The 16,675-nt window shown below is 49.4% G+C and overlaps 1 protein-coding gene across 1 annotated transcript; it reads right to left on the reverse strand.

Moving 5' to 3' along the window:
- Positions 1–1,560: 1,560 nt before the first annotated feature.
- On the reverse strand, positions 1,561–10,190 carry CLEC3B (C-type lectin domain family 3 member B). Its single transcript, XM_009980554.2, has 3 exons — positions 10,002–10,190; positions 5,155–5,253; positions 1,561–3,146 (listed from the first exon to the last, which is right to left on the reverse strand). Exons 1-3 carry the CDS (start codon positions 10,105–10,107, stop codon positions 2,746–2,748), a joined length of 606 nt encoding a protein of 201 aa, XP_009978856.2. The 5' UTR covers positions 10,108–10,190; the 3' UTR covers positions 1,561–2,745.
- Between the last annotated feature and the right edge of the window lie 6,485 nt (positions 10,191–16,675).

Raw genomic sequence — 16,675 nt, forward strand, 5'->3', positions numbered from 1 at the left:
TCCCAGCTTCAGAAGAGCAAGAATGGTGTTGGCAAGAGTGTAGCTATGTGAAAATAGAGAGCGAGAGAGATACAAGCTAGAAATCTGCTGAGAGCAACTTGTTATTATCTAGATTTTGACAGATTGACTCCTTGATGTCCTCTCTGGGAAAATCGTTTGGCATCGATCTCCACAGCTGGAATTGTGCTCCATGCAAAGAGATGGTCCAGCTGTGGCACCCGCATCTTCCCGGAAGCTCAGCACCTCCAGGGTCCGTGGCTTTTGCATTGCCCCTCTTCAGTTCCTGGGCTCCCATGAAAGCCCTCTGTTTATTTGTCTGACCACACATTTGTATTTTAAGACCTTGTGGTTTATGACCAGTCGGGATCAAAGCCAGCAGCCCTGCCGGCTTTGCTGCTTTGCGTTCATGTGCGTCTCAAAACATGGAAGGATCGTCTGCCAAGGGAACTAGAGACAAGCTGGCTTGTAGGGTGTAACCATGACCTACAGCAAAGAGCCTTGGAAGCCTTCGGGATCAGGGCCCAGATTCCACAAAGGGCTGTCCTCTCACGCAAAAAAGAGCCCTAATTTCACGTGCAGCTCTGCAGCAGTTGAAACCTCCCAGACTGGTGTGAAGCACTGGCTTTGTCAGGTATGGTCTCCTCTCCTCCGTGGGATGCTGAGGAGGAGGAGGGAGAAATCATCACCACCTCATTGAGGGAAGGAGAGGGATGGTCGGGGCCACTGCAGCTCTGCTTGTTGCAGAGGAGGTGGGAGGCAGCCTGGGAAGCGCTGGCTCCACGCTGGGACCTGAACTGCCACCTCCCCGAGTGCCGTTACCGCTGTCAAACAGGAATGAAGGAAGGATCTTTCTTCTGGGTTGGCTTGTATTTTAGAGTGACATTTCCCAGCAGCAAGAGGAGGGGAGGAAGGAAATCTTGTTTGCCTGTAAAAGGATTCCCTGCCTGTATCCCACGTGCAGCATGTGACTGGGATAAGAGAGGGGGTGGAAATCCTATAAACCGTGTCCCAGGGTGGGAGGCTCTTACTTTCTGCTTTTCCCCTCTGCCTTTGATATCTCAGACCCTCTGACAGGTCCCTGGAGCTGCTCTGAAGATAAATGCAAGGAGAAGAAAGCACTCCAATCACATTGACGCAACTCCATTCCTTTAGCAAGCTATATATATTTTTATTTTATAGTCATTTCAACAGCGGAGAGTTTGGCAATAGTGACAGCCTCAGAAGTGCGCGCTCTGCATTTGTGTGTCTGTGTGTGTGTTTCAATCCCTCCAGCTTGGCTCCCGCTTGACATCTTGGAAGAGCCACCATCATGCTGTTTTTCAACAAAGCAGCGAATCGAAATACCTCTCCCATGGGCTCCCCAAGAGCATCATGTCTTGACACCCCCAGCCTGGCAGCACAGGAGACGTGACCCAAACTGGAGGGGTTATTGCCAAGTGCCAAGCTGCAAAGAACCGCTGATACCTTTCAGCCAACAGCCAGCAAATCAGCGTCGGCCAAGCTTCGTCAGGCTGTCGGGGCGACCTGCGTTTCTTTCCCATTATTGCTGCTTATTTCAATTTTTTTTTTTTCTTTAGCCCTTTTCTTAGCAAAAAATTACCAAGGCCAGACCTTCCGCTGGGCATGACTTTATTGGCACAAGCAGTACTTGGCAGATTTATGTCTGCTGAGGCCTGTGACTGGACCAATAAAGACTGGAGTATTTTAGCTGGGTTTCCTTCACTAGAATAGGTCAGATGGTTCCTAAAGCTGTTAAAGTGGGTTGTCCTGGGGTTCATTTTCAACAGACAGTTGTTTTTTATATGGCAGCATATTCCCTAATAGCATTACATTTCTGTTATTTACTTAATACTTTCACCTTCTATTTCAAAGAATATATTTGACTGAGTATGCTGTAAGTCATCACTGCTTCCTCCGTGATGCTGGAGAACAAAGAAAGCTTCCGATGAGATCTTTTCTAAAGATCTGGCAGCGGATCTAGCTCTCCCACCGAAATCAGTGAAACACTGGCTTCTGACTGATGAGAAAAGGATCGACAAAATGAGGAATGCTTCTGGAAAGGACACCCTCCTCAGTAAGTCAACCCGTGCCTGTTACTTGCTAATTCGTTCATGCACGTAGTTGGACGAGTCAGACAACCTGTTGAGCAGCTGGTACTCAGCCAATAAGGCCAATTGTACCTCTCAACGCAAAGCAGGAGTAACTCCCTCTGCTCGATCGAGACATGACCTCGATCCCCAGGAGCCTGAATTGGGGCTCTGTGAGGGACGAGTAGCTCAATCCCTTGGGCCTTGGTGCCAGGGTTTCAGGGAAGCAAAACAGGAGAAGAAAGCGGGAACTAGATTTGCTGGTGTCCCAGCGAGGCTCAGCAAGATGGGAAAGGACATTGCAGGGCAACAGCCCTGGGCAGCTGAGGTGGCTGTTTGCGAGGCTGGGCTGCTGCACTGGTTCTTTGCAGAAACAACCAAGCTGTCCTAGTAAAATCCCTGTGTAAAAAAATATATCTATAAACCGTGCCTTAGTAAGAATGATGCAGCTGCTAACGGGGCTGGATGTGGCCAAACGAAATGCTCTAACGCTCTCTAATCCAATACTGAGCCGTGATGACTTTCTTTGCAAAGAGTGACTTTACTTGAACGTGTGCGTGCATACGTACATGTACACGTACACATGCCTATAGCTTTCTAATCCTGTTGCTGAGGGGTAGGATGGAATTGTGGGTGGGCAGGGGGGCAGCTCCCGCTACTACACGATCATGAACTGGCAGACGTAGGGCAGCTGGTCTTTGCATCTCTTGTCGAACCACTTGCCGACGGCGGCCCCCGACAAGGCTGCGCAGTTTTCCAGCTTGCCGCCGTCGGGCTGGGTGGTGATTTCAGTCTCCCAGTTCTTGTAGCGGATGGGGCCACCCGTCATGTCGACCCACCTGCCCTCCGCTGCCATGTCATTGAGGCCCAGCCAGATCTCCACCTCGGAGCCGATGCTCTTGCGCATGTAGTCGTAGAGGGCATCGTTCTCCTCCCCATTCTGTGGGGTGCTGAGCGTACCGCCCTGGGAGATGCAGTTTTCGCTGGCCTCGTGGTACGTCTTGGTCTCCGAGAATGCAAGGAAGCATTTTAGGTGAATTTTGGTGCCTTTCAGGCAAACTGAGACGTTACCACATGAACAGAACAAAAAGACAGAAAGGGAATTGGTTTTAAACGCAGCGCCCAAGAAAAGGTGGCAGCAGCAGCAGCAAATGCAGCGGCCAAACTACAAACTCTATTTCTTATGGTGTGCAGCGACCTGTGGTGCTGCCCTCAGCAGCACGCGGGTCCTGGGGCCCTCCCCCTCCTACGTAGGGCACGGCTGTGGGGATGTTCCCTCCTGTCTGCAAACCGTTGGGAAAAATGGTCCTCGGGGTGTCCCCGCCACCCTCCTGGGCTCTGCCACTGTCAGAGTAGAGGCACAGCGTGGTCCCCCAGCACCTTCCCCTAGGTCCTGGCTTCAGCTGGGACAGAGTTAGTTCTTCATTTTAGCACCTAGAAGAGCTCTGGGTTTTGGTTTTAGTCTGGGATTTGTTATAAGAAGAATGTTGATAGCGCACCGATGTTTATAGTTGGCACTGAGACAGCTAGGACCTTCCAGCTTCCCGTGTTCTTGCCGGTGTGCAAGAGCACAACAGGCTGGGGGGCATGGCCAGGACAAAGGGTCCACAAGTCCCCTTGTGATTTGAACTTAGACTTAGGATTGAGGGCTAAATTGGAGAATGGAGTATTCCATATCATGCAACGTCATGCCCAGTATAAAATGAGAGCTGACCAGAAAGAAGGGCCTTTGCTTTTCCAAGGGCTCTCCCTTTTGGAGTGCTAGCTCTCCCTCTCTCTCTCTTTTCAGGCCTCTCGCTCATCCGGAATTGTGGTGTCAGGACTTATCTGTTTCAGGAGCGTTAGTCCGGGATGGGCCAGGCCTTGATCAAGGTGATGAGCAGTTACACTGTGCATCACTTGTTTGCATATATATTTATCATTGTACGTATATATATTCATATATTATTAGTAGTAGCATTAAACTGTTCTTATCTCAACCCACGGGTCTCTTTCCCTTTTCCCCTTTTATTCTCTTCCCCATTCCCTGGGGGTGAGGGAGGATAAGGGAGCGGCTGTGTGGGGTTTAGTTGCCAGCCTAAACCGGGACACCCAGGCCTCGCTCCTCCCCAGCTGCAGCCACTCTTCCTCTGATACGCTGGTGGGAGGCAAAGTTTGCGATGTGCACTGCCGGGTGTTGGAGCGTTTCAGAGAAAAATCTGCGATTTCAATTCAATCGTCTTAATTATGCAAGCATGAGGAAAATGGCCTTTTTTAATAGGCTTTGATCGGAAGGGTTGTGCTTGCATAGCTTGAGGTCTTCAGAGGAAATTTCTACTTGCCTCTGATTTTATTGTCAAGAACAGCAATTTATTTATTTTTTTTAAGCTCTAAACCCTGAGAGTGCAGGGTGCTGTAGCCAAACAATAACTAATCAGAGCCACGCATTAATATCCAAACCAATGAATGTGAGCTTGGAACTAAAGCCTTGATTTTGCTTGTGTTCCTTTTCTTTTAAGGAGAAAATTCTTAACTTGCACTTTCATCTAATTTGTCTCATGTTCTGCAAATCCCTGTCCTAATCAATGTCGATGGAGTTTGCACAGAACAACCGTGGAGCATGGCTGGAAGACGGACATTTTAGGGCTGTCCTCTGTATGTGCTCAATGAAGCATGATGGGACTGACCTCCACAAGGTTCCCTGGGCAATACTGTGGTATGTATGAGACCAGGTCACCATTTCACTGGGGTTCAGACAAAAGAGTAAGCTACATTTGAGTAAAGTAAAGAATAATCCATTACCCATCCCTCTGATTCATAAAGGAAAATGAACATCTGGCTTAGTGTTGTAGAAATATCCACAGCTTTACAAATAGGAAGCTCTAACACATAAAGGAGAGGGGAGGCACACGTTGCACAACTCATGTCATTAATTGCTTGAGAAGCTTCATCTGTCTGCAGGAACTGCAGCAAACCCACGCTTTGCTTTGATTCCCCCAACCTTAAAGCGTGTGGAGCAGTTGTAGCTGCTTTATGAACAGCTCCTCTCCCAAAGCAAAAGCCATGCCTTCTTCAGCGAGTCCTCTACCTGTCTGGAGTGCTTGCTTTTCCTTCAGTAGAGCAACCTCCTGAGAGATGTTGTCAATCATGGCCTTCAGGTCTTCAATCATTTTGAGGCTCACACCATCTGTTGGAGAAACCAAGGGCGGAGCATGAACATCAGCCTCATCCCCTGGAGAGGCAGCCAAAGCTGTTCCTATCACCAAAATTCCCTATTTCTCTGCCCTCAGAGAAAGACAAACAAAAGAGATCAGCGAAGTCCCCTGTCCCCTTGCACATCCATCAGAGCAAGCGTTTCCTCACTAGCCTGGTTCCACTAGCAGCCCAGTTTTCCCAGTTTGAGTTTTTGGGCTTTGCACCTCATGGGGCTTTGTGGAAGAGGGGTCACATGCACGAGCCTCGCAAGGTGCAGGCTCATCTCTGGAGCCCCTACGTAGGGCACTCGCCTGGGGTGGTGCTGCACTGGGGTCAAGCTCCCAAAAGGCAGGAGGGCACCACCTGATGCTGCCCTTCCTGAGCAGGAATCCTGCCGCACACAAGTGTTTTGGGGGGAACTCAAAAAGCTGCTGCTGAATAGGATTTATTGTTTTTTAAAACGCCTCAAAAAAATGCCCTCTCTCCCTCTTTCTCCACAGCACACCCTCCTGGCTTTCCTTAAACACCCTAATGCACGATTTCCTCCGTATGGACTCCTTGCCATGCCTCTGCGTTAGCCTGTTCTCGTGGGCGCGTTGGCAGGCTGGCACTCAGCTGGAAAGGCGGCAGTACCCCCCACTAGATCTGTCCCTGCACCACCAGCCACCCCATCCCTCAGCCCACCAACCGCATCATCCCTCAGGTGATCACAACTGCCTCTGCCTCACCTCTGCCTTTAGCATCCCCAGTGCAGGTATCCAAAAACTGGCCAGAGCTGCTCTCCTGCCATGAGAAGACACCTTCTTGGCTGGAGAATTGGTTGTAGCCTCCTACTAAAGCCTACATCTTGCTAGGTGTGCCACCTCTGCACCAGCTCTATTAATTGATACTTGGATTTCTCCTGTCTAGGAGCAAAAGTACCATTGTGCATTGAAGGTGGTGGGAAATTGTACATCGAGGTGTCTCTGCTGCTCCTACTGCTTTACTTCATCTGGCATAAGCATCTGGTAGTCCTCATGGGGTGAAAGAAAAGGGGACAATTTGCCCAGGAACGCAGTAGGACAGGCTTCCACGAGGGTCAAGAAGGTGGGAGGTGGAGGTACTGAGACAGGTAAGCGGTGAAGCAGCTTCAATGTGCATGAAAACCACCAGCCCGAAGGTTACATGGTGCCATGAATATGAGAAGCCAGACACATCAGGAGGAGGGCATTAAGCTGCTTTACTCATTGCTCAATTAACTTTAATGGGTTCACTTAACACTGAGGCACTACTAGTTATTATTTTGCTGCCTTTGATGAAAACGCTTCGTGGGAAACAGCTAATTAACGCTGGGTTGTTGGGTTTTTTTCCATACAAGCCTGTTTTACAGCAGAACAAATGTCCCTTAGGTGTAAGTAACATCCAAAGGCCATGGTAGGATGCCACGAATGCGTCTCGCTGGGGCAGCTCCTTACATGGTTCCAGGTGGATGTGCTGGTGGGTTCCCATCTAGGGGGTCCCTGCCATGCGAGGTGACACATCTCCTTGATAACTACCTAAGTGCCCTGTCCCTTTTCACCACCTCATTTCCGAGCCCTGGGCCACAAGATGTTCCTACAGGAATATGTTCACCCGAACATCACAGTGAGAACTGGGATCAGTTAATTTGCACTTCGGCTACAAAGCAAATACCATGGCTACATCAACAAACGTATTTATTGCCAGAGGTTTTTTGTCTCCGAGCTGTCATCTCAAGGCTCGCCTCCTGAAGCCCATGATGAAGGCTATTAGAGCTTGGCTTTGCTACAACCCAAGGCAGCGCGAGGCTGCCAATGCTGCCCAGGGGAGCTGGATCGGGTCCTTGTGCGCCTGACCGTGAGCAGTGGGATTAAGCGCGGGCAGGGGCAAGATGAAAAGGAGACTCACAGAAGGATGTGAGTTGCAATAGCCTGTTGGTTTGAAAGCTCAGCCAGGGATGTGTTTGATGATGCAAATAGGAGCTCACGCACGTTTTCCCTTGTTCTAATTATATGCTGAATAAAACCCAAATCCCTCTGTATTTCACTTTGATTATTTAACTGTCCCTATATGAAATTTGGATCTCTATCTGGGTTGCTCAGGGCAGGCATCATCCAGTTTGTTCCCGTCCAAACAGGCTTCGGTCCCCCGGTGGGGTGAGCATCACTCTGGATCACAATGCCTGTCATCAAACTGCCCCGGCCATAGATATTTCTTCTGACATCAGGTGTTTCCCTGAATGTCCCAGCTGGAAAAGTCATCCCATATTGCAGTCTGTCCCTGAATCAAAACACACCTGCACTGGGTTTATATCAATGTTAATGTTCACAGGCATTTTCTGGGAAGAGCACCCAGACTTCAAGATCACACGGGAATTTTGGGCAGCCTTGGGAGCAATGCCCACATTAGCCCCTACCCACTGACTCTGATGACCAGCTCCAATTATCTTAAAAATACATGAGAGCTACGCAAGGATGCTCCCTCTTGTGCCCCCAGCACTCCACCATGGCTGTGACCAAGGGGAGCCCCCCCCAGGACTGGTGGGTCCCCAGACTGGACCCCTGAGCCAGGGGGGTGCCATCAATCCCTGGGCAGGGGTGCCATTGCCCACGGTGGCTCCCACCTCCCTTGGGCACCCTCCTGGGCCAAATCCCATCTGCCCCCCAAGACACTGGGGTTTGGGAGGAGTCTGCTGAACCACTGCATCTGGGAAAAATCACTGGGGAGCAATTTGAGGGGAGAAAAAACCCCACAGCAGGCAAAGCGAATGTGCTGCCTCAGCATTTTCTAAATGGTTTACTTTGTCTTTTTAACATTGAAACAGCACCATTTTTGTTCTGAAGCAGATCCAAATGTAAGCAATAATTACAGAAAAGAAGAAAAAAACAAAGCAAAAGAAAAAAATAAAGAGGAAAAAAGAGAAAAGGCTTGGCTCGAAGCATCATTTTCTTTAACGTTTGTGGTTTGGCTGTGCATATTAAGAAAAAATAAATCCAGCCAAACACTCCAACCCTCCAGTGGTTTCACCCTGCCCGACCCTCCCTGGTGAAGGGCAGGGGGTGAGTGAGGATGGGTGGGTGCTGGGGGCCTGCGATGGGAATGGGATGTGGATGGGATGGGGCCATCCTGCCCTCGCTCAGGGCAGGAGTGGGGGAGCCCCGGCCCCTGCGGCGGGCAGGTGGGCAGGCTTGGGCATGATGAGGGGCTGAGGGAAAAGAGGAGCCTCACAGGGATTTTTAGAGCTTTTTCTCTCTTTCCCCACCCCCAGCATTGATAAAAATCAGAAAAATGTTAACCAAGAAATGCTGGAAGTTTCCAATAAAGGCATGGCAGCTGACCTGCTGTGGGGCTGGATGCCGCTGGCCAAAAAATGCAAAGTTTGGGGTTGTTTTTCTTTTCCCCACAGAAAACTTAACCTCTCCTAAAAAAAACCCAACAAACCAAAGCTCTCAGGAAAAATTGCCACCAGCTGTTTCAGATGTAGTTTGATTTTTGGAAAAAAAATGTTGAAAACCCCCCACTCTGAAAAACATGTTTAAATCAGATCCCAATTTTCCTGACAAAAAGGTGATTTTTCTCCCACCTGCTTGTCACCAATGGGTTACAAACAGTGGTTCCAGTGATATGGAAAGAAAAATAAAATTTCTCTAAGAAAGTCATCTCTCTCTCCTGGAATATCTAGCAAGCGCAATGCACGTATGTACCTTACGCCAGTCCAAGCGGGGATTTTTGCTCTAGAAAACAGCCAAGGACCAGAAGTGTGGAATAAGCAGATACACAGAGATTTCATAGAAAGATCTAATGGGAGAAAAAGGAGAAATTTCTCAAGGATGGGATCTGATGAAAATAGCCACTGGGCAAGCGCAGAGAGCAGCCGGGCCAAGTGAATTCCTGAGATGCTTTGTTCCAAGCAGGAAAGCGCCCACCAGAATGGGTCCAAGCCCACACGACTGCAGTCGGACACACGAGGCAGGCTCACATGCTGCCGGGCTGCGATGCGAGCTGCTGCCTTACCTGCCCTCTCCTATAGTTATCGTGCATTGAGTCAGAGGGAGAAAGGATGGGACGGTAGCAAAATAGGAGAAAAAAAAACCCAAACAAACAAAAAACACTAGGGAAAAGAAAACTCAGGCATCTTTTTGTGTGCGTTGCCCTCTGGTAAGCCTGAGTAGTCTGAGCTTGTGTATGGCTTGACATACACTCAGGGCAAGTGTTTGAAAATGGTCCGTGTTAATATTTAATGGATTGAATATTATTTGCCTACTCTTGTCTCCAAATCTACAAGAGCAGTCTATCATCTGCCACTTACTTGCTTCTGAAAAAATGAATGAGGAGGGGTAGGGGTCATAGAAAGAGAGATTTTAGTAGAGGAAAAGTTTGGGATGAACCTTAGAGATAACATGGAAAACATGTTGCCCTCTGAAGTTCAGACTGAGCTGTCCCATCGAGTCTATTCAAGGGGGATTGGAACTAAATGATCTTTAAGGTCTCTTCCAACCCAAATCATTCTATGATTTTTTAAGGTAGAAACCTGCCAAAAACATTTCCATTTCCTTGCTATTTTACAGAAGGGCTATGCAAGCATTCCCACAGGGAGAAAAAAAATAGACCCTTCATTAAGTTTTCAGATGCTTTTTAAAAAGTTTCATTAAAGCACTGCTAAATGCACAAACAACCGGGCTATTTGCATCCCCCCCAAGCCCCGCCAGGTTTCCTCACCAGGAAGATGCCATTGCTCCTTACCTTTCTTGGAAGCCGCTGGCTTTTGCCGGACTTTGCCATTTTGCTGGCTGGAGACGTGGGCGAGGGAGAGGAGGCAGAGGAGCAGGCAGGCTCCCCGGAGCGCCATGCCGCTGCCGTCCAGTGCCGAGTGGAGGTGGAGCGGCTCCCGCTCTGCCCTCAGACAGCCGACTCAACACCGACTTGAATCCTGCAGAAATGGCTGTCCCAGAAAGCCGCCTGCTGAGCCCCGGCCAGAGGCAGCCTCCCGGCCCCGGGGGGGGTTCAGGCGGCTCTGGCCAAGGCTGAAAACATCTCAGCGGGTTTGCGTTTCTTAGCACGCTGCTTGTTTTTGTTAAAAGGGGGAGAGAAAAAAAAAAAGGAAATGAATCTACTGGAAGTCTGCTAAGCTAAACAGAAGGAAAGGCTGTGGAATGATTTCCTATGGATTTTACCAAAACGCCACGAGTTTGATCTTGTGTGTCAGTGATGGCAACAATGGCACGAGGTGTGAAACGGAGTTTGGGTGGCCCAGGGAGTAGAGGGGGGCCAGCCAGCTCAAGGAATGCTGTGAGTGCCGGCAGCAGCAGAGGAAGTATGGGGGGTGCCCAAACACCCTGTCCCCCTCCCCCCCCCATGGCACGATGCATGGAGATTCCTGTTTTCTCCCCCTGCAAGAGGCTGCTGTGATCCCCCAGCCCCATGCAGCTGCAGGGGGGCAGATGGCTGTTTTTTATTTTCTACAGTAGTCATTGCTCAAAGCGAAGGACAGCTCTTACCCCTCAAAAAACCAGCTCCGCTGTGGCCTTGGCAGGGTTGTCTTGCTGCCACTGCTCTTCCATGAGAGATAAAACTGGCACCTCATGCCCGCTTCTTCCCAGCTCTGCACAGGGTCCCCTCCAGAGGACAACCCTTGCTGTGGGGACACTTGTTTCCCAGCTCCCTGCAGGTTGCCCCACGAGAGCCACATGTTTAATCCCCTCTGTGATGATTTCTCACTTGCCCTTAGACAGCCACAGGTTGAGGGCAACTTCCAGTGTGATAGGTTTAGATCTGTACTTCTGGCCTCTCCCCCGCCAAAAGGGGGATGCTGTGCACAGCAGCCCTGAGACGCATGTGGCTGTACCATTGCTCTCACCCAGCTCCCAAATTCAGGTTGCAGGATATGACGTTGGGCCGTGCCCACGCAGAGTGGCGCAGTGGCAGTCCCCTCCCCGGGGCTGGGAGGCAGCAGGGGCTGACCTGGCATTTGTTGCTGCTTCTCCTTGCACCGATGGCTGGGGATGGAGGGTGGCTCCCAGCCCTGGGCTTGAATCGCCAGTTCTGGGGCAGTTCCAGCACAAGTCACTCTCCTCTTGGCGAGTCCCATCCTCAGGGGTGGGGACAGCTGCGCTGGCCGTGCTGGCCCCTACTTCTATGGCAATTTTACAAGGTCAAGGTGGTCAGTGCTGTGAGGCTGCCTGGCAGCAGCATCACACTGAGACCTCGGAGACGCCTGGGTAGCATTGTCCAGGGGAGCAAGACTCCTTCAGCAGCAAACGTATCCCCACCAACAGACCATGTGGTGGCTTCATGTGCTTTTTGTCTTTCAAAACCACTTCTAGTTCTTTAAGCTAGGAAACCAAACAGCTCTAGAAGTTTTAACCAAACCAGGGGGCTGCTCATCTTGTTGCTCCTTAAGCCTTTCCATTGCCCTGGCTGGGAGCTGGAAGTGTTTTGGCTCTGCCTCACTCCACCGGGCAGCCTCTGTGCCTGCATCTTTGTCCTGAAAGCGACCTGAAAGGGGGCTGTGTTTCAGCAGCCTGGGCAAAAAGCAGGGATGGAGAAAGCTAGGAAGATGTTCAACCTGCTACTGCAGACGTCCTGCTGAGAGGAAGGCTGCCCTGCATTGGCCTGACACTGGACCGCTTCCCCTCCTCCTTTGGCACCTTTGAGTGTCAAAATCTACAGGTGCTCTTTGCATCTCAGAAACCTGGCACGTGCCAGGGTCAATAATCCAAAGTATCTCATGGTCGTGTCTGTCAAAGCACCCAGACACTTCATATGGCATGGCCACTCTGAAAAGCTGGTTGATGCTTCACACCCACCACCCCTAGAGTCAGGCTGAGCACATGGGGGGGTCTGCGCCGGCGCCACCCGAGTGGTTAGGTGACCAAAAATACCTTGAAATTTGGGTCTTCACTCAGTTTAGGTAGATTCAGGCTTCTAAATATAACAAAGCTGTAAAAGACAACCAGGATGAGCTGGACTTGAGATGGGGGAGAACACATCCCATAGGAGGAAAAGAAGCCTTTGAGCAAGCGGAGGAGATTTGTGTAGAGAGAGGAGAGGATGGACAGGCATTTTGGAGAACAAAGTGCTCTGCACATTAGCCATTAACCTTAAATCTTTTCTGAAAAATTAAGGCCAAGTGCCACCCAGCACAATGTGAACCACTGGAGTCATAGGAGCATAAAAGGTCCGAGATAAACAGAGATGTGGCTGGAAAAAGAGCTGCCATTGATTTAGCTTGGCACAACTGTGTTACCCTGCCTGGAACTTTTGCTGAATAAGGAAAACCCTGCCCTCATATCCTACCTGAATAGAGCTCCCTTGCAGTCCAAGCTTTTGAAGCCAAGGAGAAATGGGTTTGATTTTCACTCTCCTTCACCACACACACTCAATCTCACTCAAATTTAAGACAGAGAATATGTATTTTGGGGATTTACCGTTCTCCTGCCTGGGCTATCCCAAAATAGGATGGAGCCCAAGAGATGCCAGACACCTACATACACATACATGTTCCCTTCTCTTGACACTTGAGTAGCAGTGACCTATCCAAAGTACTTTTGGTAATTCAGCACCTCCCAGTTTTCCTTGGCCCAGATTTGCTCGCCTGCCTTTGCTTTGATTCATGTCCTGCCATGCTGGGGAAAAAATGAAATGCTGTCTTTGCTTTGTGTGCTCTGATGTGGAGTGTGACAGCAATCCCTAACCACAGGTTTCTGGGTGGCTGGGACTTACTGGAGCATGGTTATTTCTCTGATTCCCCAGCTGAAACCAGAAGGGCAGAGCGGCTTTCCATTAGCCCCTGAAGGACAAATCTGCAACCGAGGGGGACTCTCCCTGTGTCTGCCAGCACATCCAGTGCTGAATGCCACCATCATTTTCTTGAAAAAAGAGAAAAATTAAAAGAAGTAGACTTAAAAAACTTGTCTCTGACTGCAACACCTATTCACAGGGAGCTTTGCTCCAATTCTGCCCTACGTAGACTGAGAAAAATAAATTCTTGACATTATACAAGCTCATAAAATCCTGTGAATCCACCTGAAAGGAGCAAGCTGAAGTGTTGCTGCAATGGGTTCAGAATGGGGATGCTATGGGGAAGGGCCACCTAAAAGCTGGAAGGCCCTTGCCCATACTGAGCCTACTCCCTGCCCGGGCTCCTGCTGAAGCCTGAGGCTGTGGTTCCAATAAATAATGGGGCTATCAATGGTCCTTTGTAAGTTGGCTCTTTGGGCAGATACTATGCTTTTGAGATCCTGATGATTCATGCTTCTTATGTAAGGGAGGAGTGGGAGGTGGGTAGAGGTAATCCTTTTTATTAGATGAACTAATAGAACTGGAAGACGGCAGAGAGGTTTTGGCCATATGAACCCTTCCCCTTCGGGGCTTGAAAAGGAAACAGCAAGTATCACAGCAGAACAGCAACAGCCGGGAGGCTCATTAGGTGCGCATAGCTCATGGAGAGCAAGGGAGCAGGCACTGGGGGAAAGAGAGTGACAGCTGATTCATGGAAGGGTTAATGAGAAGGAAAAAGGCTATAATTATGCCAAGAAACTAGGTTTTTGTCCACAATCTTTTAAATCTGTACAATTATGGATTTTACTTCCCACTAAAAGCACTTTACTCCCTAGTTTAAAGCCCCGTCTCCCATCAGACAGACAGTAGCTCCTGTTAGCTGTAAGGAAACCGATTTGAGATGAAAAAAGAGGGCAGAGAACATATGCTTATGGAAACTGTCCCAAGGCCGCAGGGAAGCAGTTAGAAGAGTTTACGTGGCTTTGGGAAACCCAGTAAGTAGGCTATGATGCTGAATTTGGAAGGCTTTCAGTTAGCAAAACAGTGGCTGGAATAAATCCATGAAAGGAAGCTGGATGCTCCTGGCAATGATGCAGACCTGTGATTTCATGCCCAGCCAGGCAAGGAAATGGGCAGCGAGATCAAGAGACTATTTTGATTCGGTTCCTAGGAAATGTGCAGGTATCGCCAAGCCAAGGAATGAGGCAGCGCCACCGCACAATGGCTGGAAAGTGGAAGGGTGGACTAGATAACAGCATTCACATGGTTATTATCAAGATAGGCAATTACCAGCTCTGGTTTTTCAAGGCTAAGTTACCGGTTCAAAGGCAGGCCACTACAATGCCAAAAGATTCTTGCTCTTTGCCTGCAAGCCCCTTCTTTGGGAAGGCTCCTACTTCCCCTGCCAGCGCTGACAGCAGGAACGCAAAGGGGAGACCCAAAAGCATGGGGCTGTGCAGCTCAGGGGCTTGACCCACAGCTGGGGCAGCAGGCAGGGTTTCCTACCTCTGCTGCCTTCACCGAACTCACTCTGTAAGGGGAGGATCCGTGCCTCAGTGGCACTGCAGTAACCCTGCAGAGGAATAGGAGAGAAATAGCGGTGGGCAGTAAAAAACATGCTGCAAGGAAGTGGGGCTAACAGAAAAAAATCTCTGATATTAATTAGCCACTGCCTAAACTCGTGCTGGCATGGTTCCCATTTTCCACCAGAGTAAACAATATCAGAACAGGTTAAAATGGAAAGAGCCAAATCTATGGATCATTGTTTTTGCTACCAATCGAGAAGAAATGCAATAATAGTTCAGGAAAGGGCGGTTTTTATAAGGACAATGATGGGGAAAACCAAGGAGTCAGCACTTTGCCAAAACATTATCCTCAACACTAACTTTAGGAGACTGGCTCTGAGCCTAAGGAGGGAGCCTTCCCATCACATCCCATGGCAAGCACGGCTCACATCCCTACCCCATGTTTACCACGGGTCACAGGACAGAAGGAAATGTGCTAAAGGAGATCCCTAGGCCTTAAATAGGACCCAAATGTGGAGAATTTGAGTTCAAGTGCTATCAGCTGCTTAAAATCTTCCTGTTTCCAAAAGGAGTTGCACCAAAGCTGCACCCTTCTTTCCGTTTGGGGCATGCAGCTCCTGTGGGCTGGGGCAAATCTGGCTCTCTTCACTGCTTTGCTTTTCTACCCATCATCCATGTCCCAAAGTCCAACCAGCCAAGGGAAAACTGTAGTCGAGTGTCTAAATCTAACATCAAAACTCTGGAGAAATTCCTAATTGTGTAGGATCTCTGAGCAGGCTGCACGAAACCGTCTGTTTCGGCATCAGCTCAAGTGAAGTCACCATTAAAATTAAACTCAGTATTTTAGGACTGGCAGGCAGACAGTGGTTCTGCCAGTTTATGATCTTGTTGCATGTCGTTCTCACCTTTGAGCCATTGGTTTGCTTTCATATGGCTCTGGATGCTGAATTAGGAAATGTAAGAGAATTTCAGCATCGGCCTTATAAATTTCCTAATTTTTTCAATTTAGAGAAAAGGTTGCACGATCAGACAGCAGGAAGAACGCAATCCATGCCCTTGAAAAGCCTCGTCAGATTAAAGTTGGTCTCTCTCTGGGAAGAAAGGACAGAAGTAGGACTTAAATCATGACTTTTCAACCCATAGGTTTCCAACCCTGGAAATATCAAAACTTACCATTTGCCAAAACACAGTGAGAACACATGGTGAGAGAGCTCCTCCGAAGGGAGGGCCTGCAGGCTGGTGGCTCCGACTGCCTCCAACGCCCAAGCACAACAGGCTGGGCTGTGGTCTCTACCATGCCAGCTGGGTGGAGGAGGGCCTCTTACCTCAAAAAGTGGCTGAGATTTCATTTTCTTTTCCCCTCCCAAGGTATTAGCTAAGGGGCCGCAGTAACTATGATCTTCTCAGTCTAAATCAGGGATATCAAATCTGATCTGCAAATGGTGATGTGAAAACTCAGGCTGCTCTTAACCTCATCTTGAGAACAGGACAGCAACAGAGATGTTCACAGAGCTCGTAAGGTAACCGCAGCCTTATTAAAAAGTGTTCCAGCTGATGAAATTGAGGTTGAAACCATCACCAGGGAGTCATTAACAGCAGCACGTTTGAGATCCTAACGTTTTTGCAGAACAGCAAGGAGATTTTTTGTTACTGGATAGTTAGAAATATAGCCAATCCAAGCAAAACCCAAAGCACCGCAGTCTCTGTGGGGAGACGGGTACCCAAAGTGCCCTGCTGTGGCCAAGCACTATCACTGGGAGCCTGGGACTTCACCAAAGGAAAAGGAGCGAGGGATCGGGCATTTAAAGCATCAGCCTGAAACCAGCCCCTGGCAGCTGCATCCCTGACAGCAGGCAGGAACAACAGCATGGAGCCTGATGGCTGGAGAGCTTCAGTCCCAGCTGCAGGCCTGCTCTTCCACTTTGCTCAAGCGTGCTAAAGGGAAGGAGGGAACATGGCTCTGGGGTACGGACTGGAGCGCTCTTCTCTTAGGTCTTACCAAGTCATGCTGACTTCTTCCCCTGGCTCCAGGGCTCCATGGCTGCTTATTAACAGGTAAAGTAAACCAGTGCCACAGCAGGGCTGGAGAACATCCCGCTGCTGAGGAGGGCA

The sequence above is a fragment of the Tauraco erythrolophus genome, chromosome 7 (genome assembly GCF_009769465.1).
Source record: "Tauraco erythrolophus isolate bTauEry1 chromosome 7, bTauEry1.pri, whole genome shotgun sequence".
Taxonomy (NCBI): Eukaryota; Metazoa; Chordata; class Aves; order Musophagiformes; family Musophagidae; genus Tauraco; species Tauraco erythrolophus.